This window comes from Notolepis coatsorum (assembly GCF_963971535.1).
Source record: "Notolepis coatsorum genome assembly, chromosome: 6".
NCBI classification, from domain to species: domain Eukaryota; kingdom Metazoa; phylum Chordata; class Actinopteri; order Aulopiformes; family Paralepididae; genus Notolepis; species Notolepis coatsorum.
In genome coordinates this window covers 47,623,376-47,636,487 of record NC_140170.1, presented here as the reverse complement: position 1 = coordinate 47,636,487, position 13,112 = coordinate 47,623,376, and the positions used below count along the sequence as shown (strand labels likewise).

Below are 13,112 nucleotides of genomic sequence, written 5' to 3'. Positions count from 1 at the left end.
CTGACAAATAAAAAAAACTAAAACCTTTCTTTTGTCCTCCCCAGGCACTACAAGCTCTCCGTGCTGCTGCTCTGCTTCCTCATGCCCATGCTGGTGCCCTGGTACCTGTGGGGCGAGTCCCTGACGGTGGGCTACTTCGTGCCCGGGCTGATGAGGTACACGCTGGGGCTCAACGCCACCTGGCTGGTCAACAGCGCCGCGCACAGGTGGGGCAACCGGCCCTACGACCACGACATCAACCCCCGGGAGAACCGCTTTGTCGCGTTCAGCGCCCTAGGTGAGGAAGGAAGGAAGGACCGCGAGTTGTAGTAGTAGTTTATTCAGTCATCATCTCACACAATACAATATGCACAATCATTTAACAATATTTTACAGTGACTGATAGGGGTGTATAAGGGGTGTAATGATGCATTGATTAATCGAAATGCATCGATTCTAATGTGACGATTCAACTGCATCGATTTGAAAATGTTAGAATAGATTATAATCGGAAAAAATATATAACTTTTTTTTTCATGTTTTTTTTTTGTGTGTATATTGTTTTTATTGACCTATAGTCCATTCATGCTGAGTCAATCAGTTCCCCCAGCCACATTTGTGTATTCAAAATTTTTTGGGGAATTAACTGATAGAAAATTAATCGAAGAGATTTCATGATGCATTGAATCGTTGCCTGAATAATCGTAGTAGTATCAATATCTACAGTGATGCAGGTATAAAGACACAATGGTAGTAAGTCATACTGGCCAGCAGTGTAACTCAACTCCTGAATTTTCCCAAAGGGATTAATAAAGGATAATCTTATATTAGTAAGAGTTGGTAAGGGATATGTACTACAAATATAGACATAGTATCACTATCTACAGATATGTAAAAAGGATTATATGCGGGTATGTATACAGACGGACGTGGATAGATATATATATTCGGTAAGAATAAATATATACGGTATACAGCATTATTGTTATATAGCATACAGGGTTATATAGGTTATAATGGGTTATACGCAGGTGTAAGTAGGTATATAGAAGGATATATGGTAAGAATATATGCTATTTTGGCACTTTTGTCTTGTGTTTTGGAGCCCTCTGATATTTAAACTCTGTGCTGCTTGTTGATATTTAAACTCTGTCTGTGCTGCTTGTTTTGTCTTGTGTTTTGGAGCTCTCTGATATTTAAACTCTGTGCTGCTTGTTGATATTTAAACTCTGTGCTGCTTGTTGATATTTAAACTCTGTGCTGCTGCATGATTATATGCCCTGTCTGCCACATTGGGAGCCCCGTTGCAGCTGATGTCGTCTGGCATTCACACAGTGGGGCGGAACTTGCTAATCCAGTGGCTAATGTTTATTTTGTGAAGGATATCCTGGTTTTAGCTGGTGCAGTGGTGGTCTGCTGCATGTCCATTTTGCACCAGGCATGTAACTGAGGGGTACAATTCCCTGACTGTATTGTTAGATATGATATTTAATACCACTACCTCATGTACTTTAACTTCTGGCCATCCAGTACAAGATATAAGTATGATGAACACTTTCCCACCTGATGAAACGAATCCACACAAATGTACCAAATCGAAGGTTTAATACAGCAAAGGGTGTATACAACGATCACTTAATTACATTTATGATTTGAAATATGAAATATGCACTTTTATGGCAAATGAGTATTCGTAGGTAAATCAACATTGAATGTCCAATCTCTGGTTACGCAGGGAGTAAGTATACAACCTGGAATATTTAGGAAACGATAGCGATGGTACTTAAATGATTATAGCTGGATACACTAAGGGGGGGGGGGTCCCGCTGGTTGTAAGACAGTAGGAGGGGGGGGGGTAGAGAAGCCGCTGGCGGTATCCCATCTGGCCGACGGTGTCTTGGGAGAATCCAAAGTCTTGGACACGGTGCCCACAGAACCTCGGACCGCAGACGAATACAGCTGGACCCTCTGTGGACGGTAGCTGCCGGTCCACAACGGAGAGACGTGAGGCGACCTCACTGGTGTAGAGCGCCGTCTCACCTGGAGTCTTCTCCGGGGGGTAGTTCCAACACTCCGCAGTGTTGGCCTTTATCCATGGAATAATCAAAGCACACAAAGCATAATCCAAGCCGTGGAAGGCTCGCCGTCTCCGGGTAGAGTAATCCAATATACAGGTCCAGTCGCTCTTGGCCCGGAGCTCCTCGGATGCAATCACCACTAGGGGTCTGACCAGCCTGGTTAAGCGTCCAGATAACGTCAGGAACGATGGGGGTACTGATAACTTTAGAACTCTAACCGAACGATGCACCATACATAAATAGACTATTATTAGCTTAATAGAATACGTCCAACTCGACGGTATAGTGCCAAACTATGACTATTCAACTATTAATCTACACGATATCTCAATGCCTATTCTGGGGCCAAGTAGGCCTTACTACACCGCACGTGCGTCGTGGGGAGGCTTTGCGTCTGTCACTCTGTTGGAGGGTAAAGAACTGGACTAAAAAGAAAGTTCTACTTTACTTGCGCCATATATATATGCGCTATGAACAAATAGTACCATTCGTATTTCGCCCGACATATTCCTGCGCGGAACCGGGGCTTGCCACGACATGTTAGGCGGCACGACTGAACTTGGACCTAGGGGTATGGCAACCTGGCGCCAGGTTCTCGTCCAATGGTAGAATGAAACTATTATGGGCTGTTTAGTAGACTAAAGGGATATTCAATGCATATTGTACAAGGAATATACAGGGGATATCAAACGATATACAAATACAATTAAATATATATAAATAAATATACATATTCGGTTTAATCTGATCCTTCACAACAGCCGCCCCCTAATTAGTCCCACCTAATTAGCTAAGCAGAGACAGATTAACCGCACTGTCTACCACTCAAGGTCCGCTGTGAGGGTCAGTCAACTCACAAAGTCATAGGGTCATGGTCATCATCGATAGTATCTGGGAGTCGGGGCAGTTCTATGAGCCTCGCCACGGGACGTGTGTAGGTGCGCCCCTGGACGAGTACTTCAGCTGCTCGGACCTTGCCATCGGCACCGGTGATCACTTTGCTTACGCGGCCAGCCGGCCACATAGCTCTGGGTAGTGACTGGTCAATAATCATGACGACTGTTCCTTCTGTCAAATTGTCTCTCTCTTTTACCCACTTCTGGCGGGTCTGTAGAGACGGTAGGTAGTGAAGTAGGAAGCTGCTCCAAAACTTGTCAGCTAGTACTTGGCTGTACCTCCACATTCTTCGGCCGTTCGCTTCTTCAGGCCTGTACATTGTCTGGGGTAGCGCGGGGTCCAGCCGCCCCATTAGGAGTGTGTTGGGGGTGACTGGGTCGACATCTGCTACATCACTGGAGACGTAACCGAGGGGCTTTGAGTTCAATACTCCCTCGATCTCCGTGAGGACTGTCATTAGGACTTCCTCCGCCACAGTCTGGGCTCCGAGTACGGCGTACAGGGCTGTCTTTATAGAACGTACTTCTCGTTCCCAGGTTCCACCGAAGTGGGGTGCGTTCAGGGGATTAAACTGGAAGTCAATCTGGGCTGGAGCGAGGTGGGTCTTAAGTTCTGGGCCCATAGCTTGGAAGCTCTCTCTCAGCTCTCTTTCTCCACCTTTGAAGTTGGTCCCGTGATCGGACAACAATGTAGACGGTTTTCCTTTCCGTGATGCGAATCTCCGGAAGGCCATAAGGAATGAGTCTGTGCTCATGGTCGGAAGGAGCTCGATATGTATCGCTCTGGTGGTCATGCATTTGAATACAATACCCCACCGCTTCTCGGTGCCTCTTCCTCTCTTTATATACAACGGGCCAAAGCAGTCCATGCCTGTGGAGTGGAATGGCTTGTCGCCGATTCGGAGGCGACAGGGGGGTAAGTCAGCCATCCGTGGTATGCTGGGCTGCGCGCGCCACTTACGGCAGTCTAGACAGGTTCGCTGGAAGCGCCGTACTGCTTCTCTCCCTTGCAATATCCAATAACGACGTCTGATCTCCGCGAAGACTCTCTCTGCTCCTGCGTGGTGTACATCCTCGTCGTATTTCTTTATGATCAGCTCTGTGACCTTGTGTCGGCTGTTCAAGACGATCGGGTACTTAATGTCATCTGGTAGATCGGGGGCTCTCCGCAGGCGACCACCCACTCTGATGAGATTATGGGCGTCACTCTCTGGTGCCAGGTGAATCAGTCTGCTGTCTGATGGGACGGGGTTTCCTCCCTGTAGACAGTCTAGCTCATCGGGGAACGAGTCTCTCTGGGCTCGTTGTAGTAGAAGAAGTTCTGCTTCTTCGTAGTCAGCTGCTGACATGTCAGTGGTGGACTGAATCTCTGGGTGGTGCCGCAGGAATGTTCTTTGTTGCGCACTCTCTAGGGTAATGCAGTCATCTATGTTGGGGTCTGTGGAGGCGACAGTGCTCAGTCCACAGAACATAGGTTTCTTGTTCTCAGCCTCCTCGTTACTTGCTTCCCTCGGGGTGGGCGTAGGCCAATCTCCTTCCGGGAGCTTGAGGAATGCTGGTCCGTCACTGTAGATGTTGCGACGGGTTAGGTCATCCAGAGACATTCCCCGGGTGATGACGTCAGCTGGGTTGTGTGTGGTGTCCACATACCGCCAGCTTGCTTCTTCTGTTAATTCTTGAATCTCGGTGACTCTGACTCCCACGAAGACCTTGTATCTGCATGAATCAGACTTGATCCATGTGAGTACTGTCGTGGAATCTGACCACAAGATTGTTCTATGCACCGGAATGGTGAGTTCACGTTGGATTAACGTGGCTAGATGCGCTCCTGCAAGGGCTGCGCAGAGCTCTAGACGTGGGATAGATTGTTGCTTACGTGGGGCTATTCTTGAGTGGGCCAGGATGAAAGCAGTGTGTATCTTTCCTCCCATCTCTTGGGCACGCAAGTAGGCCACCGATCCGTAGGCTACTTCGGAGGCGTCGCTGAAGACGTGTAGCTCAATCTGGCATGTCTCTGGCCTCACTGTGGATGGGAAGTAGCTGCGGCGTATATTGACACCTGGGAGTGAGCGGAGTTCCGTCTCCCACTCTCTCCATGTTGAGGCAAGGTGTGCGGGTATTGGGTCGTCCCAGCCCTGGTCTTTGTCCCATAGTGCTCGTACAATCATCTTTGCCCTGGTGGTGTAAGGTAGAATACATCCCAACGGGTCATATTGTCTGGCGAGTGTTCTGTACACACTCCGTCTGGTGGTCGGTATCGCCGCCGACCTTCCTTGCTCTGGAGCCAAGGGTTTGTGTCTATAGTGGAGCGAGTCTGTTTTGAAGCGCCAGACTAGTCCTAGTGTCATTTCTTGGGCTTCTCCTGGGATTGTCGCCATCCAGGTCTCGCTGCTGGCAGCCTTGTCCGCGGAGGAGAGGCTGCGCAATACGTGCGGGTCGCTGCTGGCCCACTGCCTGAGATCAAAGCCGCCTTTGATTAGGGAGGCGCGTAACTTGATTAGGAGAGCCTCGGCTTCTTCTTGAGTCGAGACGCTTTGTAAACAGTTGTCCACGTAGAAACTGTTCTTCACACTGTGTTGGACCTCTTCATCTGCTGCTGGGTCCTCTGTGACGTGTTTCTGTAGTGCAAAGGTAGCACAGCACGGGCTGCATGTGGTTCCGAAGGGGAGTACTTCCCACTGGTAGATGGATGGGTTCTCATCTCCGATCTTCTCTCTCCATAGGAACCGTAGCAGAGGCTTGTCCTCCTCTACTAGTCTCACCTGCAAGAACATCCCTTTGATATCCCCGCTTATAGCCACCTTGTCCTGGCGGAAGCGCAGTAGCACGCCTAGTAGGGAGGGGCCGAGTGTGGGGCCGGGCAAGTGCTCTTTATTCAGATTTTGGGATCCGATCTGGTAGCTGCAGTTAAACACAATGCGATCCTTGCCGTTGTGATGGACCTTGTGATGCGGCACGTACCATGATTCGGTCGTCTGATCGGCCTCTTTAATGTCAATCTTTGTTACGTGTCCCGCTGTGATTAGCTTCTCAATCTCAGCTCGGTACACACTCTCTTGAGCGGGGTCTTTGGCTAGGCGCCGCTCTGTGTTCAGTAGATAGCGCTCCGTGGCGTCTTTCTTTGCGTGAAAGGTGGGCATTCCCTCTCGCCTCAGGAGTGGAGTTGCGTATCTCATCACTCCGCCGACTGTGACTCTCTTTGTCCCCTGCTCGAGTAGGTTGATGGCGTAAATGTCTTCTTTAGAGCGAATATCTTTCTTTTCGTTCTTAAAGGGCATTGTCTCTAGGGTCCATAGCCTCTCGACATGCTGCAGGAGAGTGGTGTCTTCTTCTGTCGTTCTGGAGTGGAAGCAGCTAGTGGCTGCTGTTCGGTTGAGAGATTTAGCGAGGGGGCCTTGTAGGGTCCACCCTAGGCGGGTCTCGACTGCTGCAGGACAGCCTCAGGGGCCTGTATGGACCCGGTCAATCGGGACTATGAGTTCTGCATGGTCGGAGCCTATCAACAGGGTCGGGGTAGCGCCGTCTATGAGCGGGATAGGTAATTGGCGCAGGTGCACATATTTATCCATCAACTTGGTGACAGGGTAGGTGTACTGCGATAGTCCTATTTCTTGGCTGGTGAAAGCATTTGTGATCTTGTACCGTCGCTCTGGCTGCCCGTTGGCTGCGATGGTGAAGGAGACATTCTCGCCCTTTATCGTCTTTAAATCTCTTCTTATTGTCCGAATCGTCATTTCGTTCTTGCTCCCCCGCAGTCCCAACTGAGTCGCAGCGGAGGCGAGCAGAAGGGTCTTCTCTGACCCGTCATCAAGGACGGCGTAAGTGTCCATGACTTTATCTTGGTAGCTCAATGTCACACGGACTACCTTTAAGAGCACTTGGGCTCCGCTGCTGCTGGCGGGGTCAATGTACATGACACTTGCCTTGGTGCCGCTCCGTGGTGCAGGTATAGGCCGTCTTCCGTTACTTTCGTGTAGTATATCTAGATGGGCTCCATCGCACCGGCTGCACCTTTTCTTTAGGCGGCATTCGGCTGCCATGTGGGGCCGCGCACATCGATAACAGCGCCGGTTGGACTTTATCCATTGGCTCACTTCTTCTGCATTCATCTTTGTGAATAGGTCACATTGTGACAGCCAGTGTTCTTTCTCACAGTACGCTATCTTCCACTTCTCTTTTCTCGAGGGGGTGCTGTGACTCTTACTGCTCGGTACTGACTCTGATTGGTGCATGACAGTCACCGATCTTCTTCCATCATTTATTCTCCTGGGTCCCTCTCTGGAGCTTGGCGTGCTCCGCCCGAAGGTGTCCAGTCGTAAGCTGCTGACTTCTCTCGCCAGGAAGTCGGCTAGATCAAGGAGGGATGGCTCGGGGCCGTTGGGATCCCGGTAATCCCTCTGCCGCCTAAAGCGCTCCTGTCTTGCGGGTGGCAGCTTCTCCAAAATCCTCTCGACGTTAGAGTTGGCGTATAGCTCATGCATGCCCTTCTCCCGTTGCGCTCCCAGCATCCCTACCAGGGACTGCACTTTGATTGACAGGTCGTCTAGTGAGCGATTGTCTGTGGCTGGGGGTAGGCGGTCAATATGCCTTATCTCCTGGATTACGTAATCCCATATACGTCCATATCTCTGATCCAGCGCTGCAAGGGCCGCTGTGTATGGAGTCGAAGAGGTAGCATAGGCTAGCGCTATATTGTGCGCTCGCGGTACTTTCAGGTGCTTCAGTAATATTGCATACTTGTGGCGTTCATCAGCGACATCCACCATCATTGTCTCTAAGCACATCCGGAGCTCCGTGTACTGTGCTCGACTCATAGGCGAAGTCTGGGAATGACGGTGTGGCATTGTATGACGCCGTGGATGGCTGATACATCGGCGAGCGTTGGGGGAGAGACCTCCTGGGCGAGTCCCCTCTTACGCCTCGCTGTGGGCTGGTACTGGCAGGGTACCATGGCCCGCTGGTCCAGGTGCTGTTCCTCGGGGCTGGTCGTGCGTCGTGCTCACCCGTGAATAGAGTCGGGGGTCTGTAGCGCAGCGCCGCAGGGGTATAGCCTGGACTGTATGGGACCTCCTGGTCCGGTGGAGTACTGTGCTGTCGTCGGGCTTGGTTCTCCTCTTCTCCCTCTTCTTCCTCTATCAGATCTTCCAGATCCTGTAATCGTTTATTTAGCTTCTCCGCAGTGTATGCCGCTCCTTCCTTGTAGCTGGGTCTCGCTTGGACCGGTCTGTGAAGGGGGTCTGCGGGGGGTATAGGCTCTGTCTGTTGGTCAAGTTCAGGGTCGCTTGCTTGTTGTGGTGACGCTGCCCTTGACTGTTGTCTCGACGAGTTCCTTGAACCCCTAGCGGAGGGAGAGGGTGTTGTCCTTTTGATCAGCTGCTCTATTAGTTGCGCTTGTAGTCTGTCGCGCTCTGCGTCTCTTTGGGCACCGGCAGCGGCACGCTGGGCGTCGGCCCGGTCTCTTGCCATATTCTCTTCTGTCTGGAAGCGTCTCATCTCCAGACGTGTGCGCTGTTCTTCGCTCCGTTGCTGTGCTTGGAGGTGTTCGCGCTCGCTAAGCATCTGCGCTTGGAGTCGGTCGCGTTCGGTAGAGGCTGTCAGGCTGACGAGGAACGCCTGTTGTAGTATCCTCTCCGCTTCGCTGGGGGAAGGCGGTTGTGGAGGTGAGCCGCTCCTGCGTGAGCCGCTCCTGGGGGTACTCGTTGGGGAGTCCTGGAGCTCTAGTTCCTTGGCGCTCTCCTCCTCTTCTTCCGTGCAGAGTTCTCTCTCTGTAGGGTTGTCTTCCTCCCGGGGCTGGTCGGGGACTACTTCTGGAGTAGTGGCGGGGGGTAAAGGCATGTCAATTCCCTCCTGGTCCCCACCGTGAGCTTGGTCAGTTACATTAGGACCTACTAGGGCCTCTGTGGTTGGGGAAACCTGGTCGTTAAGGTCAGACATAATTTTACTTTCTACTTTTACCGCGTTTACCGTTTGTCGAAGGCTAGGTAGTTGACTGACAGTGTAAGCCTCTAAGTACTGAGGTGTCTGTCGTCTGCGCCGCGGGCGTTCTAGGTTAGGAGGATCGTTTCGTGGAGTGTTCATCATAGGCCATTTCGATATTAATAACACTATATTAATATTACACTAGTTACCCTCCGGCTCGAAGGACCAATTGTAACTGAGGGGTACAATTCCCTGACTGTATTGTTAGATATGATATTTAATACCACTACCTCATGTACTTTAACTTCTGGCCATCCAGTACAAGATATAAGTATGATGAACACTTTCCCACCTGATGAAACGAATCCACACAAATGTACCAAATCGAAGGTTTAATACAGCAAAGGGTGTATACAACGATCACTTAATTACATTTATGATTTGAAATATGAAATATGCACTTTTATGGCAAATGAGTATTCGTAGGTAAATCAACATTGAATGTCCAATCTCTGGTTACGCAGGGAGTAAGTATACAACCTGGAATATTTAGGAAACGATAGCGATGGTACTTAAATGATTATAGCTGGATACACTAAGGGGGGGGGGGGGTCCCGCTGGTTGTAAGACAGTAGGAGGGGGGGGTTAGAGAAGCCGCTGGCGGTATCCCATCTGGCCGACGGTGTCTTGGGAGAATCCAAAGTCTTGGACACGGTGCCCACAGAACCTCGGACCGCAGACGAATACAGCTGGACCCTCTGTGGACGGTAGCTGCCGGTCCACAACGGAGAGACGTGAGGCGACCTCACTGGTGTAGAGCGCCGTCTCACCTGGAGTCTTCTCCGGGGGGTAGTTCCAACACTCCGCAGTGTTGGCCTTTATCCATGGAATAATCAAAGCACACAAAGCATAATCCAAGCCGTGGAAGGCTCGCCGTCGTCCGGGTAGAGTAATCCAATATACAGGTCCAGTCGCTCTTGGCCCGGAGCTCCTCGGATGCAATCACCACTAGGGGTCTGACCAGCCTGGTTAAGCGTCCAGATAACGTCAGGAACGATGGGGGTACTGATAACTTTAGAACTCTAACCGAACGATGCACCATACATAAATAGACTATTATTAGCTTAATAGAATACGTCCAACTCGACGGTATAGTGCCAAACTATGACTATTCAACTATTAATCTACACAATATCTCAATGCCTATTCTGGGGCCAAGTAGGCCTTACTACACCGCACGTGCGTCGTGGGGAGGCTTTGCGTCTGTCACTCTGTTGGAGGGTAAAGAACTGGACTAAAAAGAAAGTTCTACTTTACTTGCGCCATATATATATGCGCTATGAACAAATAGTACCATTCGTATTTCGCCCGACATATTCCTGCGCGGAACCGGGGCTTGCCACGACATGTTAGGCGGCACGACTGAACTTGGACCTAGGGGTATGGCAACCTGGCGCCAGGTTCTCGTCCAATGGTAGAATGAAACTATTATGGGCTGTTTAGTAGACTAAAGGGATATTCAATGCATATTGTACAAGGAATATACAGGGGATATCAAACGATATACAAATACAATTAAATATATATATATAAATAAATATACATATTCGGTTTAATCTGATCCTTCACAACAAGGCATGTTTACCCACTTTGTACAGCCGAGCGGTGCACCCATCTGGGCCGGCCGCATTGATCTCAAACGCAACTTTTCTCATATACTAGAACAATAATTAGTTTGGTGGGACAGGCCACGTGCAGGTCGACCTGATCTTGTTTGCACACTGAGGAGTAGAACTAATGGGGAAAAGGATTGCACCATTACATCATGCAGGCTACAGATGGATCTGATCTTATTTAAAAATCCAACCTCTGTCTCATTAAAATATACGTGTTTTCACTGAGCCTTTACCTAAATACTCTTTATTTCACTGAGCCTTTACCTAAATACTCTTTATTTCAGAGAGCCTTTACCTAAATACTCTTTATTTCACAGAGCCTTTACCTAAATACTCTTTATTTCACAGAGCCTTTATCTAAATACTCTTTATTTCAGAGAGCCTTTACCTAAATACTCTTTATTTCACAGAGCCTTTACCTAAATACTCTTTATTTCACAGAGCCTTTATCTAAATACTCTTTATTTCAGAGCCTTTACCTAAATTCTCTTTATTTCAGAGAGCCTTTACCAAAATACTCTTTATTTCACAGAGCCTTTATCTAAATACTCTTTATTTCACAGAGCCTTTACCTAAATACTCTTTATTTCACAGAGCCTTTATCTAAATACTTTTTATTTCACAGAGCCTTTACCTAAATATTCTTTATTTCAGAGCCTTTATCTAAATACTCTTTATTTCACAGAGCCTTTACCTAAATACTCTTTATTTCACAGAGCCTTTATCTAAATACTCTTTATTTCAGAGAGCCTTTATCTAAATACTCTTTATTTCACAGAGCCTTTACCTAAATACTCTTTATTTCACAGAGCCTTTATCTAAATACTCTTTATTTCAGAGCCTTTATCTAAATACTCTTTATTTCACAGAGCCTTTACCTAAATACTCTTTATTTCACAGAGCCTTTATCTAAATACTCTTTATTTCAGAGAGCCTTTATCTAAATACTCTTTATTTCACAGAGCCTTTACCTAAATACTCTTTATTTCACAGAGCCTTTATCTAAATACTCTTTATTTCAGAGCCTTTATCTAAATACTCTTTATTTCACAGAGCCTTTACCTAAATACTCTTTATTTCACAGAGCCTTTATCTAAATACTCTTTATTTCAGAGAGCCTTTACCTAAATACTCTTTATTTCACAGAGCCTTTATCTAAATACTTTTTATTTCACAGAACCTTTATCTAAATACTCTTTATTTCAGAGCCTTTATCTAAACACTCTTTATTTCACAGAGCCTTTATCTAAATACTCTGTTCAAGACCGTCTGTTCCTTTTTGTTAAACTAAATCTTGTCTAATTTATTAATTTATTTATTTATTAATTAAACTTACAAAATTCATTGTTGATGTCCTTGATTTTAATATTGATTTGGTATAATGTATATTTGTCAATTGTGCACATGCATGGTACAAGTGTGTGAGAAATATACCAAATCAATGACCTCAATATAACAATATACTGTATATATTTAGTGTCTGTATCTACGTTAAGGAGGCACAATTGACCAAATTAAAATCATTGACATCGTTATATAATGATAAAAGCATACATATCAACCATTTGAGTATCATTCTGCTACTCTTCTATTCCCTCCCGGGCAGCGTGTCGATGTGTCCTTGAGCAACCCCTAATTGCTCCTAATGAGCAGGTTGGCACCTTGCATGGTTGCCTCCGCCATCGGTGTGTGAATATGTGAGTGAATGGGTAAAAATGTGAGGAACAAATTGTAAAGCGCTTTGGATAAAAGCGCTATATAAAAAAGCAGCCATTTACCAAATATGGATGGTTCTGTTGTTTTCCTGGGGAGGGCTTCTTCTATTCAGCCCCAAAACACTGATTTGTTCACTTGTTGTTTTCCCCAGGGGAGGGCTTCCACAACTACCACCACACCTTCCCCTTCGACTACCGCACCAGCGAGTTCGGCGTCAAGCTCAACCTCACCACCGCCTTCATAAACCTCATGTGCTTCCTGGGTCTGGCCCGGGACTGCAAGAAGGTGTCAAAAGAGATGATCACCGCTCGTAAGCAGCGGACGGGCGATGGGAGCCACAAAAGTGATTGAGCCATTACGCCCTATTTATATGAGAAGAAGGAATTGTTTTTGATTTTATTTTTATTTTTCTTAAAACTCTTATGCCCCCCTAACGAGTTAGCAGAGTTATAATGCTAAGCAGGAAATGTTTGCATCAAGTTCAAGGCCATATAATTCTTAATTTTTTATATTTAAAAAAAAGAAATCTTTTCAGGACGAGCACTAAGAGCATAACCTCAATATATCTAAAAGATTACAACTGTTTCCGAATTTTAACCACTTATCTTCCCGTTTGTGTGATAGTAAATCCCTTTTTATGACAAAATCTGCATTTAGTTCATATTTATACACGTTTTCAACCGCATATTTCAGCGTGGAAAACATGCACCAAGTCCTTATGAAAAATAATCTGCTTTTATATTTACAAATGAATGACTAATTCGGTCAGAAATAGCGTAACTAATAACGTTAGTAAGCACTGCTTTTTGCTTATTATACTCGCGGGGATACAGTAAACGTTTCTCCCG

The 13,112-nt window shown here is 47.2% G+C and overlaps 1 protein-coding gene across 1 annotated transcript in view; it reads left to right on the top strand.

The window, feature by feature from the left end:
* Positions 1-12,615, top strand: part of LOC311229461 (acyl-CoA desaturase-like) — a gene marked incomplete at both ends in the record, with an annotated part of 48,819 nt that extends 36,204 nt beyond the window's left edge. The window contains 2 exons of the mRNA XM_084315542.1: positions 45-277; positions 12,416-12,615. Coding sequence (XP_084171668.1) covers positions 45-277; positions 12,416-12,615 — 433 coding nt within the window. The remainder of the gene's footprint in view (positions 1-44; positions 278-12,415) is intronic.
* Positions 12,616-13,112: the final 497 nt, after the last annotated feature.